General features: G+C 50.0%; 1 protein-coding gene across 5 annotated transcripts; it reads left to right on the top strand.

Annotated features, from left to right (window-relative positions):
• Positions 1-1,077: 1,077 nt before the first annotated feature.
• RCC1 (regulator of chromosome condensation 1) lies at positions 1,078-20,551 on the top strand. Of its 5 annotated transcripts, XM_044237583.1 has the most exons (13): positions 2,794-2,850; positions 6,960-7,039; positions 8,859-9,023; positions 12,371-12,452; positions 13,052-13,141; positions 14,224-14,411; positions 14,590-14,769; positions 15,821-15,917; positions 16,029-16,151; positions 16,627-16,782; positions 17,040-17,159; positions 17,492-17,644; positions 18,607-20,551. In XM_044237583.1, the coding sequence occupies exons 3-13, from the start codon at positions 9,006-9,008 to the stop codon at positions 18,780-18,782; spliced, it is 1,383 nt and encodes a 460-aa protein (XP_044093518.1). In that variant the 5' UTR covers positions 2,794-2,850; positions 6,960-7,039; positions 8,859-9,005; the 3' UTR covers positions 18,783-20,551. The 5 variants fall into 5 exon arrangements, with proteins under 5 accessions (XP_044093521.1, XP_044093519.1, XP_044093518.1 ...); XM_044237585.1 differs by lacking the exon at positions 8,859-9,023; XM_044237587.1 differs by lacking the exon at positions 13,052-13,141 and having other exon boundaries at positions 2,795-2,850.
• The last annotated feature ends 503 nt before the right edge of the window (positions 20,552-21,054 follow it).

The raw sequence follows: 21,054 nt of genomic DNA on the forward strand, positions 1-21,054 counted from the left end.
CCCCATGCAGGATTCAATCCCAGGACCCCAAGATCATGACCTGAGCTGAAGGCGGATACTTAACCGACTGAGCCACCCAGATGACCCTATAGTAACTTTCAGCGTCTTTCACTTCTATCATTTGAGACAGTTCCTAGGCCAGTTTCAGTTGTTTGTACTTATGGTTTTCGTTCAATAAATAAAACAATGATAGAATGTGAAGAAATTAAAATCAGTATATGGGTTCAGGATAGGAAAAGATGAAGTGGAGCCAAGGAAGGCTTCACAGAGATGGGGCTGGACAGAGCCTTAAGCTATATCAAGAGCTTAGCAAGGCAGGAAGGAAGGCACCCATGAGGGAAAACAGCCCAGATAAAGGTGAGAAGGTAGAATGAACATGGACATCTTCGGAGTATAGTGCAGAGGGGAAGGGAAGAATAGGAAATCAACAGCCTGGGGCATTTGCCACCGGTGTTCCAAGAACAGCAGACTCAATACCTGAGTCTTTAAAGATTTTGAAGCAGGGCAAGTTCTCACAGCCATAATTTAGGGAGACAAATGTGGGGACCTCGGAGGAACAAAATGGAGGGAAAAGGATGAGAGGGAGGACCAAAGGCCAGGAGGGCAGAGCTTTAGACCAGAGGGGCAGAAACAGAAACATGAAGAGAAGAAAAGAAGGAAAAATTAGGGGTGTCTGGGTGGCTCAGAGAGTTAAGAAGGAAGAATTAGTAGGATTAAATCTTTACTTCTCAGAGAACCTTAATCTTGGCTATAAGGATGAAGTTGGGACGGGAGTCTAGATCCACACAAAACATGTTTTATTTTAGGGGTTGGGTCTTCTGGGAAGAGATATAGGGCTGAAACTTAGGGTGGAAGTCAGAACCAGACCAAATGGGCTGTCTTCTCTGTTGAAAGAAGAAGAGTTCTGGTCCCCTTCTGCTTGTGTGCTGACCCCAGAGAACTTGCCTTAGCTCTATGAACCCCATTTTTCTCATTTTCCAACAATCATGAGGTTGTGTAAGGAACAAACAAGCTCATGGACATGGGTGGATGTGTTTCTGTAGTTAGCAAAGGGTTTGAAAAAATGGGTGATAATAATCATTCTTAAAATTATGTTAAGCCATGTGAATGAGTAAGATCTCGGAAGAAGACAGCAGAGAGATCAAAGATCCAGAGTTGAACCTTGGAGAAATTTCACAGATTATCCCAAAGAGGAGTCCATGATGGAGGCGGAGGTAAACTTGGAGAGGTAAGAGACCCTGAAGGTGGGGAGTACTTTTTTTTTTTTTTTTTAAGATTTTATTTATTTATTTGAGAGAGAGCGCGCACAAGCAGGTGAGAGGCAGAGGGAGAGGGAGAAGCAGACTCCCCGCTGAGCAGGGAGCCCCATGTGGGACTCGATCCCAGAACCCCGGGATCATGACCCGAGAAGAAGGCAGACGCTTAACTGACTGAGCCACCCAGGTGCCCAGGTGGGGAGCACCTTGGGGTGAGGTCCATATCAGTAGGAGAAATTCAGTTGGTAAATACTCATCAAAAGTGTCCATCTATTATAGACAATGGGGAGGGTGTGTGCTATAGTGAATGCTGTGAAGTGTGTAAGCCTGACGATTCACAGACCCGTACCCCTGGGGCAAATAATACTTTATATGTTAATTTAAAAAGAAAGTATCCCTCTAGGGTGTGGGTATGATTGAATGACTTTCAGAGTCAGAATCAACATGAAATGGAGAAAATACCCTTCTGCAGAGGTCCCTGCCCTGATCTCAGAAATCCCCAGCCACAGTCAAATGACCTGAGAGGTCACCTCAGGGAACACCTGAAATCCTGAACAGTTTGTATCCATCCTGAAGAAGGAGTGTGTTAAGAGAACCTAGTCAGCTTGATGTCTTTTTCCCATCTCCAGTCCCAACCCCAATCCACACCCTCATCTTCTTTCTTAGCTGGTCTCCTTTGTTTCTCTTGCCCCCCACCCCACCCCTCTGTGTTTCCCCCCTCTGTGTTTCCCTTCCCACCAACTCCATTTTCCATTTTGCTCTAAAACAAAACTCTGCTCAGGTCACTCCCTTGCTCAGATTCCTTCCCTAACTCCCCACTGTTCTCAGGACGGAAGCTGTACTCAGACACACAAGACCCTGCATCATGATCTGACCCTCCACTCGAGCTTTCTCCCCTCTCTCATCGCAAGGGATGCATCTCCTAGATGCCCTGCCCTCTTACCTTGGAAAGCCTTTCTTTTCTTTTCTTTTTTAAGATTCTATTTATTTGACAGACAGAGATCACAAGTAGGCAGAGAGGCAGGCAGAGAGAGAGGAGGAAGCAGGCTCCCCACTGAGCAGAGCCCGATGCGGGGCTCGATCCCAGAATCACGACCTGAACCGAAGGCAGAGGCTTTAACCCACTGAGCCATCCAGGCGCCCCTTGGAAAGCCTTTCTTAAACCCCAGGCTGAGCCTGATACCCTGCGTGGTTGTTGATGGTCTGATTTCTCATCTTTCTCTGACGGGGTCCCTTTTGAGAGCAGGGAAGATCATTATCTCTCTGCTCCGCACAGTCCCTGCCCCACCAGATCTTCCCAAACTCTGGTTTCAAGTGGTCTCTGATTGTCAGTTCACTGGTCCGGATTAGGAGCTTCCCAAATACGTTACCCACAGTCCGCAGTCTGCGGGCCAGGGGCGGAGAGAGCCTTGTCCAGCGCTCCAGCCCGAGCGCGCCACTTGCACTTCCCGGGGCGGCCGCCAGGGGCCGCCGGGCTCTTTGTTTTCCTTTCTGGCCCCGGGTCGGGGCCGGAGGCCTGCAGAGCGCATGCTCTGGGGCAGTTCGCGGCCGGGCCGGCGAGCGGAGGAGTTGCTTGTGGCGGACCTGCAGCGAGGTAGGTCGCGCCCGTCACGGGCTGAGGGTCGGGGCGGCGGGTCGAGGCGGAAGGCGGCGCGCGGAGCAGCCACAGCCGGAGCCCTGGCGGGCCGGGGCCGTTGCCCGCGTGCTCGTGCCGGCGGCGCCGGCCCCACGTGAAGCCGGGCGGCAGGAAGACGCGGGTGCGGGCGCGCGGGTCCCCGGCCCCGCGGGGCGCCCTGGCGCGGGCCCGGCCCCGCCTGGCTCGAGCGAGGGCCGCGCGGCCCCTGTGCCGCCGCGCCTCTCCCGCCTGGCCCACTGCGCCCGCTCGGGCGGGAGATTCAAACGGCCCGAGCGCGGCCGGCGGGGTGCGCGCGGCCGCGGTGACCCCGCTGGGCGCAGAGCCGCGCGCCTTGCGGCCCGGGACCCGCCGTCCCGGCAGGGGCTGCGCTTCCGGAGCGGGGAAAGTGGTTTTGACCAGCGTTCGTCTGGAGGATGCTTTCGGCCGAGCAAGGGGAGGGATCCTGCCGGACCAGAGTGTGTGCTTGAGGAGCGCGAGGGTAGGCTGGGGAGGGTCGACTTCAGGGAAAGAAGTCTCAGCGTCAACAAGCACCAGGATGAAGACTGTTGACACTTGGAGAGGTGTGCTGTGAACCCCGCATCAGCTCATCTGTCAACCGATTATTTACTGACTGGCTGCTCCGTGCTGCGCTGGCAGGACTGGGGAGCAGTGGGGAGAAGGGCCCCGTGTGGCCTTTACAGAGCTCCTGGTCTCCTTGGGGAGACCCACCTGGGGGCCTCAGTCGTGGTCCAGGGTGCCATCGAAGTATGTCCGTGGAACCATTCATTCATTCATTCATTCATTCAGATAGTAATGGAGGTGCTCCAACCAAGTGTGACTTGTGTGCCCTAGCAGAAGTTGAGTGTATGGAGTGGTACAGGGACTCTTGAGGGGGCCACCCAGCCCTGCTCAGGAGGGTCAGGATGGCTTTCCAGGTGAGGTGACTCTTGAGTGGGGTTTTGAAAGGACAGTGGAGTTATTCAGATGACTGGGGTGGAGGGGTTAGTGTCGTCCATCCAGTCCTTTGCATAAAGGCATGAAGGTACAGGTGAGTGTTGGGGTCAGGAATCCCACCGATTTAAGTCTGGAGTACAAAGAAGGGAGTAACAAGGCACATCAAGGGCTGGGTCTTGAAAGGTCTGGTGTGCAAGACCGAGAAACCCTGGGTGGAGGTGGAGGAGGCAGAGAGGGTGTCACCCAAGAAGGGCATCAGAATGGAGTCTGGAAAGATGAATTCGGAGTTCACCTTACTCTTGTTGCAAAGACATCCCAAGAGCAGGAATACTGTTCAGCTTTGCAACTTACTACTTGGGTGCCCTTGGGCCACCCATCTACTCTCTCTGGGTGTTAGTTTCCTTATCTGTAAAATAAAGGTAAGAGGCATGTGGTGAGAATTACTAATATCCTGTATTTTGCATAAAGCAGTGATTCTAACATCGGTGGAAGCTGAGGCCTCCAGGTACAGCTTTGTATATAAGGAGACTCCTCTGGCGAGGAACTCCTGGGATGAAGTATGCATGCCAGCGCTGTGCCCAGCACATAGCAGGAGCTCAGCAAGTGTTTGTTGACACATGAGACCCTCTCCTCCCTTTCCTCCCGAGGACCTTTCTCACAAAAAGATTCCTAAGCCTCCAAGACTGTCTGCCTTCTGCATTGGTGAGGTGGGGGTGGTGGCCAGGACAGCTGCTGTGGTCAGAGAGGGCCCTGTCTTCCTTTGCAGAAACAAGGCTGTGGAGAGGTCATAGGAGGTCACAACAGGAAGGAACACTGGGCCCCTGGTAGACTGTCTAGTCTTGTGTGCCTTCATTCACCACATGAGAAAACTGGAGCCCAGGGAGAAGAGGGAAGGAAAGATGGGGTGGGGGGTACTCTGGCCCTGGTGGTGAGTGGTCAGGAGACCTGGGATCTCATCCCACCTGTGTGGCTTGGGTCACCTTTGCTGAGCCTCAGCTTTCTTATTTATAAAACCAGGGTGATCACACTTGCCTCCAAGGGCATTGTAGGTGGCTCTTAGTGGAAGTTGACTCTATACCTGACTTCTGCTTATTTGTGACTGTCTCACTCTCCTTCCAGACAGTAAGCTGCTGAAGAAGGAAGCTGTGTTTTTCTGTTAGGGAATGAGAGGTTGGGGGCAAAAGATTGCTACTTATTTCTAGCCCAGACACTTAGTGTGTGGTTAAGAAAACACACCCAGAGTCTATACAAAGGACTGATTTGTACAGTCCAGGATATGCAGGTGGGTAATGGGTGCTGGGCTCCACCTTTTCTTTCTTTCTTTTCTTCTCCTTTCTTTCTTCCTTCCTTCCTTTCTTTCTTTCTTTCATTCATTCATTTATAGCTTCTTTCTTTCTTTCTCTAAGTAATCTCTGTACCCACTGTGGGGCTCCAACTCATGACTCTGAGATCAAGAGTTGCCTGCTTTTCTGAGTGAGCCAGCCAGGTGCCCATAGGGCTCCACCCATCTGGGGTGCCTTGATCCCCTGTCCTGCCTCTGGGATTGCTCACAACAGCATTCTGCAGTACCTAAAGTCGTCTATCTGAGAGACATATATTCTGAGGCTCACAGAGAACTCAGGTCTGTCCTTCCCCAGGTCCTTCAGTGGCTCCCACACCCACCTGGCCCACCCACTCAGACCCAAACTGCCTCAGTGTCTTCTCTCTGGTCCCACCACCCTCTTCCACTCAGCTGGCTTCTGCCCTCACTTGTCGTGTTTGGCCAAGCTCATGGATTCTGGGGAGGCCTGCCTGGGCTGCCTCCACCCCTGCCTGGATCATGGCCTGCCTTTGGCCGACCTGGTTTTTGTTTTTGTTTTAAGTCAGTCAGCAAGCTATACCTTGGTTCTATTCCTGACTCTCTCTACTGGCTGTATTCTCTGAGCCTCAGGCCCATCAATTGATTTAGGAGTGATAGTACTTCTGCTTGTGGTGACAAGTAGAAGGCTGTTGGCATATAGAAAGTAGGAGTGGCCTGTACCCGAGAGTGGCTCGTATTTTAAGGAGTAGGTTGGTATAATGGACAGACATGTAAACTATAGAGTAGTCATGGTCCAGAAGTCTGTCCCAGTTTCTCTGGGAGAGAATGGTTAGTTTAGGATGAGGGGAGGGACCAGGAAGGTTTACCAGTGGAGCTGGATTTGGGACTGAGTAGACATTCTTTCGGTAGGATAAGGGATGGGAATAGAGACGCAAATGGTCTGGAGAGAATAGTAAGCAATCTGAGATTGTGTAGGAAGCAAAAGAAGAGTGTGATAGAGAAGGAATGAGGCCGTATGTTCTATCAGTACCAGACTCTGGAGGCCTTTCGTACCAAGCTAAGAAATGTGGGCTTTGTCTCTCAGGCAGAGGGAACCACTGGGGAGTCTGAGCAAGAAAGCAGCCTGTTTCAGGTCTGAGGTTTAGAAAGATCATGACTGACTTACAGAATGACACAGGGTGGGGATCAGGAAGACCAGAGCCAAGGGGTTATCTTTTCTTGGGGAGAGGGTATGAGAGACAGTTCCCAGGCAGCCTGAGAGACTGGGGAGCCTGGGGAGGAAGCTGACAAGGGCACCAGCTTTGGAGTCTGACCAACCTGGTTGAGATCTTTACTTCTCCCAGTCCTGGGTGAGATACTCTTTAACTTTCTGAGCCTCAGCTTCCTCATCTGTAAAGTAGGATCAGGGTGCTTAGCTTGCAGTGAGATGCCCCACAATGTTCACCAAAACACAGGTGGCTAAGGAGATGTTCACTGGATTCCAGCCCACAGGAACACATGTTTTTGTTAGTGCCCCGTGATACCAATCACCTCATGCCTTGTGTTTATTTTCCGTCTCCACTCCAGACCTTGCCTACAGGTCAGCCTAGCATCAGCACCAGTATGCTGACATAGTTCTCTTCCCTGTGTTTTCACTTCTTGCTGTGAGTCCTTTTCCGCACTATAGCACCGTCTCCCTCCCCGCCATAGCTGTCCTCTGCAGGTCATTCTGAAGAACTGGTGGAAGATTTACCTTTGGCAGGACAGGGCCTTGGACACAGGGAACTGGCTGCCAACTTGACCAGAGGTACAGGCTGTCTTCCTGAAACTAAGGGATACCTGTTCTATCCCACAGCCCTTAACCCACCCAGCTCTGCATACTTAACATCGCCTCTTGCTGGCTCCCAAAGACTTCGGACTTCATGAAAACATCTGGTAACATGGGGCTCTTGGGTCTCTTCTCCCTGGTTGTCCCCCAGTGTTCTCCCACCTCACTAAATAGAAGTTGACCATTCTCCAAGTCAGTTTTGTTTTTGTTTTTGTTTTTGTTTTAATATTTTATTTATTTGACAGAGAGAGAGCACAAGTAGGCAGAGAGGCAGGCAGAGAGAGAGAGAGAGGGAAGCAGGTTCCCCGCTGAGCAGAGAACCCGATGCGGGACTCGATCCCAGGACCCTGAGATCATGACCTGAGCCGAAGGCAGCGGCTTAACCCACTGAGCCACCTAGGCGCCCCCAATTTTTTTTTTTTTTAAAGTAATCTCTATTCCGAGTGTGGGCTCGAACTCACAACCTTGAGATTAAGAGTCACATGCTCCACCAGCTGAGCCAGCCAGGTGCCCCATTCCATTCTCCTAGTCATTTAAGCCAAGGCCTGGGAGTCTTTGTGTTTGGCCAGGCTTATAGGGGGCTCCTGGGGAGGCCTGCCCGGGATCCACTGGATTTCTTTTAGGATGAAGAAAGTCATTCTGGATCCCTCCCTCTCCCTCACTCCACACATCTAATCCACAAATTGAATCTATCTCCTAAATTGATCTGTTTTGTTTCCTTTTCCCCTCTTAGCTCACACAGACCCAGTCAAGTCACCACCATCTCTCCTTTGGATGCCTGCAACGGCCTCTTCCAGTCCATCCCAGTTTCTTTTTTTTTTTTTTTTTAAAGATTTTATTTATTTATTTGACAGAGAGAAATCACAAGTAGATGGAGAGGCAGGCAGAGAGAGAGAGAGGGAAGCAGGCTCCCTGCTGAGCAGAGAGGCTGATGCAGGACTCGATCCCAGGACCCCGAGATCATGACCCGAGCCGAAGGCAGCGGCTTAACCCACTGAGCCACCCAGGCGCCCCTCCATCCCAGTTTCTTTAGAGTAGCCAGAACAGCTGCTTAAGAGTGTAAATCAGATGAAGACTTTCTTTTTTTTTTTTAAAGATTTTATTTATTTATTTGACAGAGAAAGATCACAAGTAGGCAGAGAGGCAGAGAAAAAGAGAGGGAAGCAGGCTCCCCACTGAGCAGAGAGCCCGATGCGGGACTCGATCCCAGGACCCTGAGATCATGACCTGAGCCGAAGGCAGCAGCCCAACCCACTGAGCCACCCAGGTGCCCCAGATGAAGACTTTCTTAAACGTTTTCTGTTTTCCCTAGAAGGCCGTGCATGATCCAGCCCCTGCTCGCTTCTTGCCATCTGACCAATTCTCCAGCTGCAGCGCGCCGGCCTCTCCCAGTTCCCAAACTTACCCCACTGTGTTCCAGGCCAGTTTTGTCCTGGTCTTGCAGTGCCAGGTTTCTCAGATTTCAGGTCCTAGCTTAAACGTGGCACCTCCCTCACCACTCCCTTCTGCTACCCCAAGTTATTTTCTTTTTCTTTCGTTTTTTTTTTTTTTTTTGGTGTGATAAAATATACATGAAGTTTACCATTTTCACCATTTTTTTCCACTTTAACCTTGTTTAAGCATATAGCTCAGCGTGGTTAAGCACACTCACATTGTTGTGCACCCCCAAGTTATCTCTCCTGTCTCCTTGCTTATCTTTCACTCAGCACTATCAGTAATGTTTCTTTCCTGCTACAATGTAAGCTCCATGAGAACAGGGAGAGGGTTAGTCTCCTTTATCCTTGCCACATGTGGCCCACCGCCAAGCGGTGGTAATAGGCACTCAAATATTTGTGGAACAAATGAATAAATGCTGCCATGTCTTGCGTACTTACTGTGTGCTTGGCACTGCAGAGTCCATTACAACATTTCATTCGGTTTTGACAGCAGCCCTGAGAGGTGGTCATAGCATTCCCACCGACAGAAGAGGAAACAGCTCAGAGGTCGAGGCTGCTGGCCAACCAGGGTCACAAAAGCCAGGGTGAACAAGCCACAGCTCTAGCAGATGAATCCAGTTCCCTCTAATCCCAGAAAATGAGCATCTTTAGCATGGTAAGGGGTGGAGGTGGGGTCTCAAAGAGGTGGGTCCCAAAGAGAGGAGTCCCACCCCAAAAGAATAAAAGTTGGGTGACATTCAGAACTGCCACCTCATCAGAGTCAGAACAGGCCTGTCACAACCTGTAGAGGAAGCTCAGCCTACACAGGCTTGGAGGGTTCTGAACCTTTGGCTGCTTCCTTATCTTCAGTCCTTTGTTCCCCGCCAGGATAGTAAGCAGAAGTGTGCTCAGAAATTCAGAGGCCATTGGCCTTGTGTTCATTACCATGCAGTGGGGAGCGGGAGAGGCTGATGCTCTAGGACCTGCTGGAAGGAGGAGATGGGGAGGAGGTTAGGCCCACAGCTGAGCCCAGGAAGGGCTCTTGAAGTTCTCCCTCTGGTTTATAGTCTGGTATATCCCTTAACTGAAAAAGGGAGGAGAGGTGGGTTAGATTAGATTAGAGATGTGCGTAGGCATTGCCTGGGGCAGGGTCTAGATGTTGTATTTGAAGATTTTATTTGTCAGAGAGAGAGAGAGAGAACTTGTGCACAAGCAGTCAGAGAGGCAGGCAGAGGCAGAGAGAGAAGCAGGCTCCCTGCCGAGCAAGGAGCCCGATATGGGACTCGATCCTAGCACCCAGGGATCATGACCTGAGCCAAAGGCAGCGGCTTAACCGACTGAGCCACGCAGGCGTCCCTACATGTTATAATACCAATATGAGTGTATAGTTTACAGTATTAGCTCATTTGATCCTCAATAACAAAGATATAGGTACGATTATTATTATCCCTGTTTTACTGAGGAAGAAACTGAATCATGAAGAGATTAAGTAGGGACTCCTGGGTGGCTCAGTTGGTTGAGCAGCTGCCTTCGGCTCAGGTCATGATCCCAGTGTCCTGGGATCGAGTCCCACATCAGGCTCCTTGCTTGGCGGGGAGCCTGCTTCTCCCTCTGCTTCTGCCTGCCATTCCGTCTGCCTGTGCGTGCTCTCTCTCCCTCTCTCTCTCTCTGACAAATAAGTAAATAAAATCTTTAAAAAAAAAAAAAAAAAGAAAATGAAGAGATTAAGTAGTTCTGCCCAACATCAAGCACTTAGAAAGATTCTGGCCCTGAGGCTCTCCGTGGGCACAGGCTACTCCACTTCCACATCAGGTTAGCTCTGAAGGGCGCTGACCCCTGCCAGCCACTCCAGAACCTTTGCAGTCCAGATTGGAGAGCCCCAGGCTTCAACGGTTTCACAACCTTAAAGACTGGGACTCAATAAGGATTTGTTTCTGGGGCTGGGTGTGTGGAGGAAGGTGGCTTTGGACTCAGTTTGGGCTGGATTGGAACTGAGAGAGCTGGGGAGAGTGTCTCTGGGAGCAGCCTTGAGGAAGACAGGGAGACTTGTGGGGCAGCAGCAGCCCAATGAGGGAGCGATTTGGGGCCAAAACCCTCAGCTGTCCTGGATGGTGCTAGGTCCAAGAAACTTTCTTGCCACTCAGTGCTTTCCTTTTCCCTTTTTGTAACACCTGGTGAGTGTATACAGTGTTTATTTTTATTTTTTTAAAGATTTTATTTATCTGCGTGAGAGCACAACCAGGGGGTGCGGCAGGCAGAGGGAAAAGCAGGCTCTCTACAGAGCATGGAGCCCCATGCAGGACTTGGGGGCTCCCAGGACCCTGGGATCATGACCCGAGCTGAAGGCACCTGCTTAACAACTGAGCCACCAGGTGACCTAAGTGTATATTTCTTAATTGGACTGTTTAGGAAAGCCAGTAGGAAAGCCACTACTTCTCAGTAGTGGCACTTTTGGATCAGGGGACACAGATGGTCGGGTTTGGTTTTATATAATGAGAATAGCTTTTATTTGTTTGTTTCGTTGGTTGATTGGTTTTTCTTTTTCTTTTTCTTTTTTTTAAAGATTTTTTTCTTTATTTATCTGACAGAGATCACAAGTAGGCAGAGAGGCAGGCAGAGAGAGAGGAGGAAGCAGGCTCCCTGCAGAGCAGAGAGCCCGATGCGGGGCTCGATCCCAGGACCCTGGGATCATGACCTGAGCCGAAGGCAGAGGCTTAACCCACTGAGCCACCCAGGCGCCCCTCTTTTTTTTTTTTTTAAGTATTTTATTTATTTATTTGACAGACAGAGATCACAAGTAGGCAGAGAAGCAGGTAGAGAGAGAGAGAGGAGGAAGCAGGCTCCCCTCGGAGCAGAGAGCCCGATGTGGGGCTCAATCCCAGGACCCTGAGATCTTGACCTGAGCCGAAGGCAGAGGCTTTAACCCACTGAGCCACCCAGGCGCCCCTGATTGGTTTTCCTTTTGGTCTGCAAACAATAGTGCTTTACCGAAGTTACTGTTGGTTATCTCAGGGTTGAGGGGGAGCTGTAAGAGATACTAACTTGATTTTGGTTCTTCAAGGTTTTAATTTTTTATAATAAAATAAAAAATAGGGGTGCCTGGCTGGCTCAGTCAGAAGAGCATGCAGCTCTTGATCTCAAGGTCATGAGTTTGAATCTCACAGGTGGAGAAATTACAGAAATATATAAGTAAACCTAAAATAAATAAATAATTGGAAAAGACATGTAAAGTTCTTTGTCAGATATCTTAGATAATACAGGAAGGTACAAAGAAAAAAAATAAATGTCCATAATCCCATTTTCCAGAGGTTACCATTGTTTTTTTTTTTTTTAATTTTATTTATTTATTTAACAGAGAGAGATCACAAGTAGATGGAGAGAGAGGCAGTCAGAGAGAGAGAGAGAGGGAAGCAGGCTCCCTGCTGAGCAGAGAGCCCGATGCGGGACTTGATCCCAGGACCTTGAGATCATGACCTGAGCCGAAGGCAGCGGCTTAACCCACTGAGCCACCCAGGCGCCCCAGAGGTTACCATTGTTAATAGTGAATATATTTCCTACCACAGGGTCTTGTGTACCTATTTTTGCATGTGTATGCCTTTTTTTATGGGATGGTGGGCTGTTTTTTCAAGCTGCTTATATTATTTGGCAACAAACATCTTCCTATTCAATAAACAAATCTCTGAAAGCGTCAGTTTTAATGGCCTCATATTGTTCTATCCTGAATATACTGCATATTTCCTAGGCACCCCCTACCATGGAGCGTATGGGTTGCTCCTTTTTTTTTCTTTTTCTTTTCTTTTCTTTTTTTTTTTTGGTTACTGTTAGGAAGAATACAGTAGAGAATATGTATGAAACCTAAACTTTGGGTGTATCCACTATTCTGTTCTTGTTCTTCTCAGGTAAATTCTGAGAAGTGGAATTGTCAGAATTCCTCTTACCCTTTTTAGGGGTTCTGGTAAAGGTTACTTAGAGCAGGAAAATGACTGCCATTTCTGAGATGGAATATTTGCCTCGGTTTTTCAGGAAAGGAAGATGCCACCCAAACGTATAGCCAAGAGAAGGTCACCCCCAGAAGATGCTCTCCCCAAAAGCAAGAAGGTGAAGGGTAAGTTGGTGCTGGCCTCTGTCTCTGAATGGGAGACCTCTTGGAGCCCCCAGAATCTAGGACTGGGCTCCTTCCCCCCGACATCCCCTGACAAGCTGAGGGGCCTAGAAGCCCAGGAACTCCACCCAGATGGAGGGTCTTTTGTAGCTTACTGAATCCTACCCTCAGCAATTGTAAAGGAGCAGAGACTTGTCTACAAGCGCTCAGGCAGTACTGGCGGGGGTGGGGGTGGGGTGGGGGTGGTAAGACCCTAGTTAGGACTTTGCTCCAGGGAGTAATATACTATGGCTAAGACCACTGACTTCCAGAAGTGGGTTCAAGTCCAGGCTCTGCCACTTTCTAGCCATGTAGTTTTGGGCAGGTGACTTAATCTCTCTGAGCTTTGAAGTAACCCATTCATAAAACAGAGGAAAGAACAGCACCAATCTCGCTGGGCTGTTAAGAGGAAAACGAGATAACGTCCTGGTAGCATTTGAGGGAGGTATCTGTGCTTTGCTCTTTCCTGGGACCCTGGAGGGAGTCGGGGTGGAGAAAAGTCCACCCCCAATCTGGGAGGGAATAGTGTGGACCCACACTCAGACAGTGTCTGTCTTTTGCAGACCATCGTAACCAGGCAGTGAGGGCCGTTGCCTCCCATCGCGTTCCAGGTGCCCGGAGGCCGAGCCCTCCTGACCAGAAAACCCGACCAGGTGGCTCCCTGCCCAGGGCACCCTCTGCACCTTACTGGCTCTGGCAGCCGTGGCCGCACCCCCGGGGGGAGGAGCTGGATGCCATTGGTTGTCCAGGGCTGCGGGCGTCTGCCATTGGCCCTCAGATGGCTCTGTGCCTTCCACTGGTTGGCTTGTATCTTTGGCAAATGCTTGTCTTCTGTCTTACTCCTGCCCCTTCCTCTTCAGCTGCGTGTCTGCTCCCAGATAGGAGCGGAAGGGTTCTGTGGAAGTATGTCTAGGACTTAAGTCGCAGCCTGAGGGTGGTGGCTAGGAACAGTGCTCTGACCCATGTAGGTTCCTTCGGTTGCAGTGCAAACTTTACTGTTTATTAGCTCCATGACTCTGGGAGGGTTACTTAACCTCTGAGTCTCTGTTTCCTTTCCTTTAAAACAGGAGCCTAAATGTGGAAGGCCTGTAGTATAATTTAGGGGACTACAAAGCAACTTAACATTCGTAGAATGAGCAGCCAGTAAAGGGTAGACCCTATCTGAGTCCTCACTGTTGGCACCACGACTCCTGAGAACTTACAGCTATTCAGGAAAACTGTATCCTCACTGTTCTCTCACGCTCCCCACCAAGATTCATTTCACAATATTGTCTTCATGTTTCCATGTCCTCCCTCATATTAATACATGCTCAATTTTTTTTTTAAGATTTTATTTATTTATTTGACAGAGAGAGATTACAAGTAGGCAGAGAGGCAGGCAGAGAGAGAGAGGAGGAAGAAGGCTCCCTGCTGAGCAGAGAGCCCGATGCGGGACTCGATCCCAGGACCCCGAGATCATGACCCGAGCCGAAGGCAGCGGCTTAACCCACTGAGCCACCCAGGTGCCCCAATACATGCTCAATTTTTAATTTTCACAAAAACCTTGTGACACGGTTATCTTTGCTATTCACATTTTACAGATGAGGAGACTCAGGCTTCCTAGAAAGTTCCTATGACTGGTCTGTGGCAGAGCAAGGGCTTGAACCCAGGTGTCTGTGGTCCCAAAGCCCATGCAGTGACCCCTCCTCTCTCCTGTCATCCTGCACACTCAAGGGCTGTCTTCTTCACCCCTCAGTCTCCCATAGGTCCCACAGCACAGAACCAGGCATGGTGCTGACACTGGGCCAGGGTGACGTGGGCCAGCTGGGGCTGGGCGAGAATGTGATGGAGAGGAAGAAGCCAGCTCTGGTGCCCATTCCGGAGGACATCGTGCAGGCTGAGGCTGGGGGCATGCATACTGTGTGTCTAAGCAAAAGTGGCCAGGTAGGTTGGGGTGAGTGGCCCAAGACTGGTATAGGCCTGGGGTTGGAGGGCTTGAGGAAGGAGCTTTGAACCACACACATTACTCTGTGGAGATGGAGCTGGTCAGCTACCCAGGGAGTGGTCTAAACCAGAATGGACTGAAGCCAGACTTGCGCTAATGGGGGTATCTTGGGCACAGGTCTACTCCTTTGGCTGCAACGATGAGGGTGCCCTGGGAAGGGACACATCCGTGGAGGGCTCAGAGATGGTCCCCGGGAAAGTGGAACTGCAAGAGAAAGTGGTACAGGTGTCAGCAGGAGACAGTCACACAGCAGCCCTCACTGAGGATGGTCGTGTTTTCCTCTGGGGCTCCTTCCGGGTAAGACTGGGTCTGGAAGACCGCATGGGAACAGGCTGGCAGAATTCACTGGTGAGAGCCCAGTGATAATCCATCTCCACCTCCCTGTTGTACTTAACGGCGGGGAAATCAAGGTCCGGAGGCAGAGCTGGGACCCAGACCCAGGGGGTCCCAGGTCTCTTCATCCAGGCCTGTCCACACCCCTGGCTCTTTCCTTGAATCTGTATTATGAAGTGTGTTATCTTGGGAAAAGGGTGGGTCAAGGAGGCCTTTGGGCGGAGGCAGATCCAGGAAGCATGCTGTCCTCATGCATCTCCCTGCCTTCAACCCCCCTCTCCCCCGCCCTCTTCTACATCTGTCGGGGGTTTTGGGGTACATGGAAAGGATTGTCACATCTCAGAATTTCTGAGGCAGGGGAGTTTAAACAGTAGAGTCAGCATTAAAATTGTTTTGGTACTTTGGTATTTATTTTAAAATGTCAAAAATAAAGGAATCCGATGAGGACACCTCATCCGGGCTGTTTTTAAGCCCTTTTTTTTTTTTAGATTTTATTTATTTGACAGAGAGAGACAGTGAGAGAGGGAACACAAGCAGTGGGAGTGGGAGTGGGAGAGGGAGAAGCAGGCTTCCCATGGAGCAGGGAGCTCAATGAGGGGCTCAATCTCAGGACCCTGGGATCATGACCTGAGCCAAAGGCAGACACTTAACAACTGAGCCATCCAGGCACCCCTGTTTTTAAAACTTTTTATAGAGAATTTCAAACACCTGAAAGTAGTCGGAAAAATACCGAATACCCATCTACTTGCCTCCACTGTCATCAGATTCTGGCCAAGCTTATTTCTCTCTACTCCCATCCACTACCCTATTCCTTTGTTATTTTAATGCAAATCACAAGCAACATAGCATTTCACTCATGAAGTATTTCCCTGTTTGTCCTGGCTCCTGCCCAGCGCCTCGTCCTCATCTGGCCCCAGTCCCCTTCACCAGACAGCTCTGGGGTTGCTGCGAACCTGGACCTGGCTGGTCTGGGGCAGACAGGACCGGCCGGTAAGTGCTCTGTCTGGCCTTCCAGGACAATAATGGTGTGATTGGACTCTTGGAGCCCATGAAGAAGAGCATGGTGCCCGTGCACGTGCAGCTGACTGAGCCTGTAGTGAAGGTGGCCTCAGGTGAGCCTGGGGGTACTCACTAGGCAGGAGCTGGAGAACTTGTTCCAGGGCAGACCTGGTCTTGGGCCTTACAGACAAGCCTTGTATCCTCTGCCTTTCTCTCCCCTGCAGGAAACGACCACTTGGTGATGCTGACAGCTGATGGTGACCTCTACACTTTGGGCTGCGGGGAGCAGGGCCAGCTGGGCCGTGTGCCTGAATTATTTGCCAACCGTGGTGGCCGGCAGGGCCTTGGTAGGTGGCTTACGTCCTTCTGGCAGGGCAGCTAGGAAAGCCACCCCCTGGAGAATATCAGAAGCAGGAGGGATTCTGTGTATTTAGGCTTGCATCAGATAGGCCTGCAGTGGTAGGTGAGATCTCTCTAGAGCCAGACCGCCCTGGATTTGAATCTTGGTTCTTCTACCTACTGGCTGTAGTTTTCTTATCTCTAAACATACTTCATCGGGTTGTGGTGAAGTGAAATAAGTTAACGTAGAAGAACATTTGGCACATGGTAATTTACATGTAAATGCTACCTTTTACGACTCGGGGAGTCTGAGTGAAGCACTTGCACTCTCTTGACCTCAGTTTCCTCTTCTTTAAATGGGGAAAAGGAAGAAGAATCCCTGCTTAGCTTCCCTCCACGGGCTGTAGTAATGGGGAAAAACACACAGGGCAGAGAGAAGGTTTGTGTGTCTGCCACTGACTCTGGTCTCCTTTCTGTCTACAGAACGACTCCTGGTCCCCAAATGTGTGATGCTGAAATCCAGAGGAAGCCGGGGTCATGTGAGATTCCAGGATGCCTTCTGTGGTGCCTACTTTACCTTTGCCATCTCCTGCGAGGGCCATGTGTATGGTTTTGGCCTCTCCAACTATCATCAGCTTGGTGAGTCCCAAGCCCAACATCTGTCACAGCCCAGAGTGACTTGGGTTCCAATCCTGGCTTCACTGCTCATTTGCCTGGGCACCCTTGTTGGGGTCAGCTTATGCCTCAGACCCATAGTTTTGCTCTCTGTAAAGTGAGAAGATCTATACCTTGGTATTGGTGTGGGGGAGGCGGCCTCAGTATGTGAGGGCATGAAGAAGGACAGCTCCTTGGACAGCTTCACCCTTGACAGTTCTATCCTGGCCTTCTCTTCCCAGGAACCCCGGGCACAGAATCTTGCTTTGTACCCCAAAACTTGACATCCTTCAAGAACTCTACCAAGTCCTGGGTGGGCTTCTCTGGTGGCCAGCATCATACAGTCTGCATGGATTCGGAAGGTGGGACCGCTGGCTTGGGGGTGGAGTATTCCTTGGGCATAGCCCAGCCAGACTCCTGAGACTGGGGTCCTTGGAACCTGGGCCTGCTCCATGGGTTGGGTCAGAGGTGGGTCCATGAGGGCCATCCCCATCCCCCAGAGTCCTGGCACTCATCCAAGTATGAGCTCAGTGGGGTCCTACGGGGGTTCTCCCAGGCCTCCCTGGGACAGATGCTGCACACCTGCTTCTCACCACTCTGGGAGTGGGGACCAGCTCCCATGGATATGGGAACACCCTGGCCTACCTGGAGCATGTCCTCTGCTCCTCCTCATCTCTCCTCCCTCCTCCCACAGGAAAAGCCTACAGCCTGGGCCGGGCCGAGTATGGGCGGCTAGGCCTTGGGGAGGGTGCTGAGGAGAAGAGCATACCCACCCTCATCTCCAGGCTCCCTGCCGTCTCCTCGGTGGCTTGTGGGGCTTCCGTGGGGTATGCTGTGACCAAGGATGGTGAGTTGGGGCTGCCCATCCTCGGTGTGGTTGTGTCTTAGGGGTCATGATTCTTACCGGACTGCTCATCAGGCTCTGGTGTCCATGATTCAACAGAGCTGAGATGCAGAGAGCACTGTTTGTGAGGACCTTGTTTTCTCCTGTCAGAAGCTCTTGCTTTGATGAACATAAAATGATGAACATAAAATTCATAAGGGTGATATGTTTCGTAGCATAGGAGAATAGAAAGGAGAGATATACCACTGAGGCCCACACAGGCAGTAGGACTTGAATCCAGGTCTCCAGAGTCTTAACTCAGGCTTCTCTTTACACTTTCCACCAAGGTGACCCCTTTATTTACAACCTAGTATGTGCCAGCTTCCCAGGGAGTTGTACTTAGACTTTTATTAGGAGAGAGAAGGCTTAGTCACTAGGGTTCTAGCAGGCACAGCCCAAGAGGGTATGAACCAGGTGGTCACCAGACCCTGCGTGGGTGAGTGGGATAGCCACAGATACTTTGAGAAGTCTGGAGCTGATGGAAGCACTTGACCTGGAATTACCTGGGAAGAGTTCCTGAGGAAGTGGTGCTTGTACTAACTTTAAAGGTTCAGTCCTTTATGACAAGCAGTGGAGGGCATCCCAGGCACAGGAACATCCAGATCAGTCTCTAAGGTCATTGGAATGGCAGGTGGTGTAGGGGTTTGGGGAGTGGTTAGTCACATAGAGCCTTGAATGCCATGCCTAGGAGCAGGGAGAAGTCTTTAGCAATGTGTAAGGACTGTTGTCTCTGCTTGACAAAGCTATTTTTTTAATCTGTCATCTCTTTGGCTTCTCCCAGCTTCCCTGAACTCCCAGAGGCTGGGGCATTGCTAGGCTGTTATGGGCCAAAGCCAAAATTCACCCTCATGTTCTAGGCTTCTCACAGTATAAAAGATGGGGCTAGGGATCCTAGAGACAGCTGCCCCCATTTCTCTCCCCTGTAGGTCGTGTTTTCGCCTGGGGCATGGGCACCAACTACCAGCTGGGCACAGGGCAGGAGGAGGATGCCTGGAGCCCGGTGGAGATGACTGGCAAACAGCTGGAGAACCGTGTGGTCTTATCAGTGTCCAGTGGGGGCCAGCACACAGTCTTACTAGTCAAGGACAAAGAACAGAGCTGATGAAGCCTCTGCGGGCCTTGCTCCCGGCCCCACCACTCTCCCTCCTGAAACTGGGAAGCTATGATGACTACAGATTCCAACAGCCCCCCCCACCCCGAGTACTCTGTCATCTCCTGCCTTTTTCCTATCAGCAGAACAGAATCCTTTTCCTCTTTTCCGTCCTCCTTTCCTGAATCATCCTGCAACCTACAGGATGAAGGGGAGTGGGGGGAAATGGAAGAGGGGAGGAGTTTTGGCAGCCGGAACATTGCTCACCCTAGAGCTATGTGATTAGACCTTTCCCCCTCATCCCTACCTCCCATGGTCCTGGCTGACCCTGGTTTTGCCTGCCAAAAACCAAAAATTCCTCCCATGGGGATTTGGTGCCCATGTTCTGAAAAGTTGGGAATCATCAAGCCCTACAGTAGCCATGTGCCACTCTCTGTCCTTCACAATCCACAGGCAGACAAATGGTATGGTGGTCAGACCCAGCTGTCATGGACCTATGCCTGGGGGAAACTGGAGATGGGGCAGGGCTGCCCAGCTGTGGGCAACCCCAAGCCAAATATTTGGCCCTCAACAGATGTCCATGGAGAAGAAAAAACAATGATCCTCCACTTGATCAAGAAAAAAGTCAATCAGCCTTCGTCCCAGAAGCACAAAGCCATTCTGCCCTTCAGACATTGCCTGAGTATCCTGCCCATCGGCCCTGCCTTGCCTGTAGCCAGGGGCCTGAAGTCTGGAAAGGAAGCTACATCTGCAGAGCAGGACGTGGAGGGGTGTGGGGAAGAAGAGTCTTATAAACAAACTTATAGCAATATTGAGAGTGAAGGGAGGGAGGGGAGAGGGGTCAGAGGGACAGAGGCTGGTGCACAGAAAGGGAAGCAGCAGCTTGTACAGAGGCTGAGAAAATAGAACAGTTTAAATTTTTTTAAAATGTATTTTGGAGGGGAGAGTGAAATCTTTTAACACTTTGAATAAATCTAGAGTTTTATAAAACAGGCCACTTGTTTTCTACATACTCCCTGCTTTTTTAAGGGAGCTCCTGCTGTGTTGGGAAGAGCAGAATAAACCCATACCTATGCACCTGGGCAAGGCTAGGACTTAAGTGATGTCGCCATGTCCTGGTATGTGCCAGTCAGCTGTTGATGTGGCTGTTTCATACAAATCAAAAAAGAGAAAAAGAGTTGGTTGATTTTTTTGCTTAGGTATTTATGTTTCAGGAATCACTGGAGTTTTTTAAAAAAAAATTATGCTGCATAATGTGAGACATGAAATGGATCTTTTAATATCCTAATCCCAAACCAAGGTTTAAGTATAGTACATAGCTATAAATACTTATACTAATCTTGCTGTTATATCATTTCTCAACAGCTGATGTAATTGATTAAACATGGTTAACTGTGCAGTAACTCTTAAGACTACTTACTACTCATATAAATGTAGATCTTTCCAGGCATTTGAGCAACCAGATCACACAGCTGACCTGTCTACAATGGTGATCCCTAGCCACATGTGGCTATTTACATTTAAATTAATTAAAATTGTAAAAATTTAAAAATTAATTTCTTTGTTTGGACTAGCCACATTTCAAGTCCTCAGTAGTCCTGTATGGCTGGTGCCTATGGGATTAGGCTGTGCAAACATAGAACATTTCTGTAATTGCAGAAAGTTACAGTGGACAATGCCGATCTAGAAGGTCTATTAATGTATAACAGGAAGTTTTTTATTACCACCAGAAGGATTCTTCTTGGAAAAGACTTGAAAAAAATGAATATGATGTAAAAGAACTTCAAATGTATTCTGTGATTTTTTCCCCCTCCGAAGTTTTGGTTTTAATACAGGCAATATACTGATTGGAAATTGACTTCTTAAAAGGGACATCACACTTTTGATTCTAATATTTCCTTTGAAAAGAAGCACTTGTGTCTCTGCTACTCCTCACCCCCTCCCAAAAAAAGTCCATTTGGTTTAGACTTACTGGAGTTTTCCCATTTGACAGGATAGCATGTTGAAAATACTCTGTTCTTAATAACAGCTCTTCTGTGTTGGAACTTAAAATGAGCCAGGCATTGTGCTGAACACTTTATTTATTTTTTTTAAAGATTTTATTTATTTATTTGACAGGGAAATCACAAGTAGATGGAAACTCAGGCAGAGAGAGAGAGGGGGAAGCAGGCTCCCCGCTGAGCAGAGAGCCCGATGCGGGACTCGATCCCAGGACCCTGAGATCGTGACCCGAGCTGAAGGCAGCGGCTTAACCCACTGAGCCACCCAGGCGCCCCATGCTGAA

Source organism: Neovison vison, chromosome 2 (assembly GCF_020171115.1).
Source record: "Neovison vison isolate M4711 chromosome 2, ASM_NN_V1, whole genome shotgun sequence".
Lineage (NCBI taxonomy): Eukaryota > Metazoa > Chordata > Mammalia > Carnivora > Mustelidae > Neogale > Neogale vison.

Coding starts and splice junctions, on each gene's coding strand:
- RCC1 (XM_044237583.1), top strand. Junction 15,918..16,028: donor TGTAGTGAAGGTGGCCTCAG/GTGAGCCTGGGG, acceptor TCTCCCCTGCAG/GAAACGACCACTTGGTGATG. Junction 17,645..18,606: donor GTATGCTGTGACCAAGGATG/GTGAGTTGGGGC, acceptor TCTCCCCTGTAG/GTCGTGTTTTCGCCTGGGGC.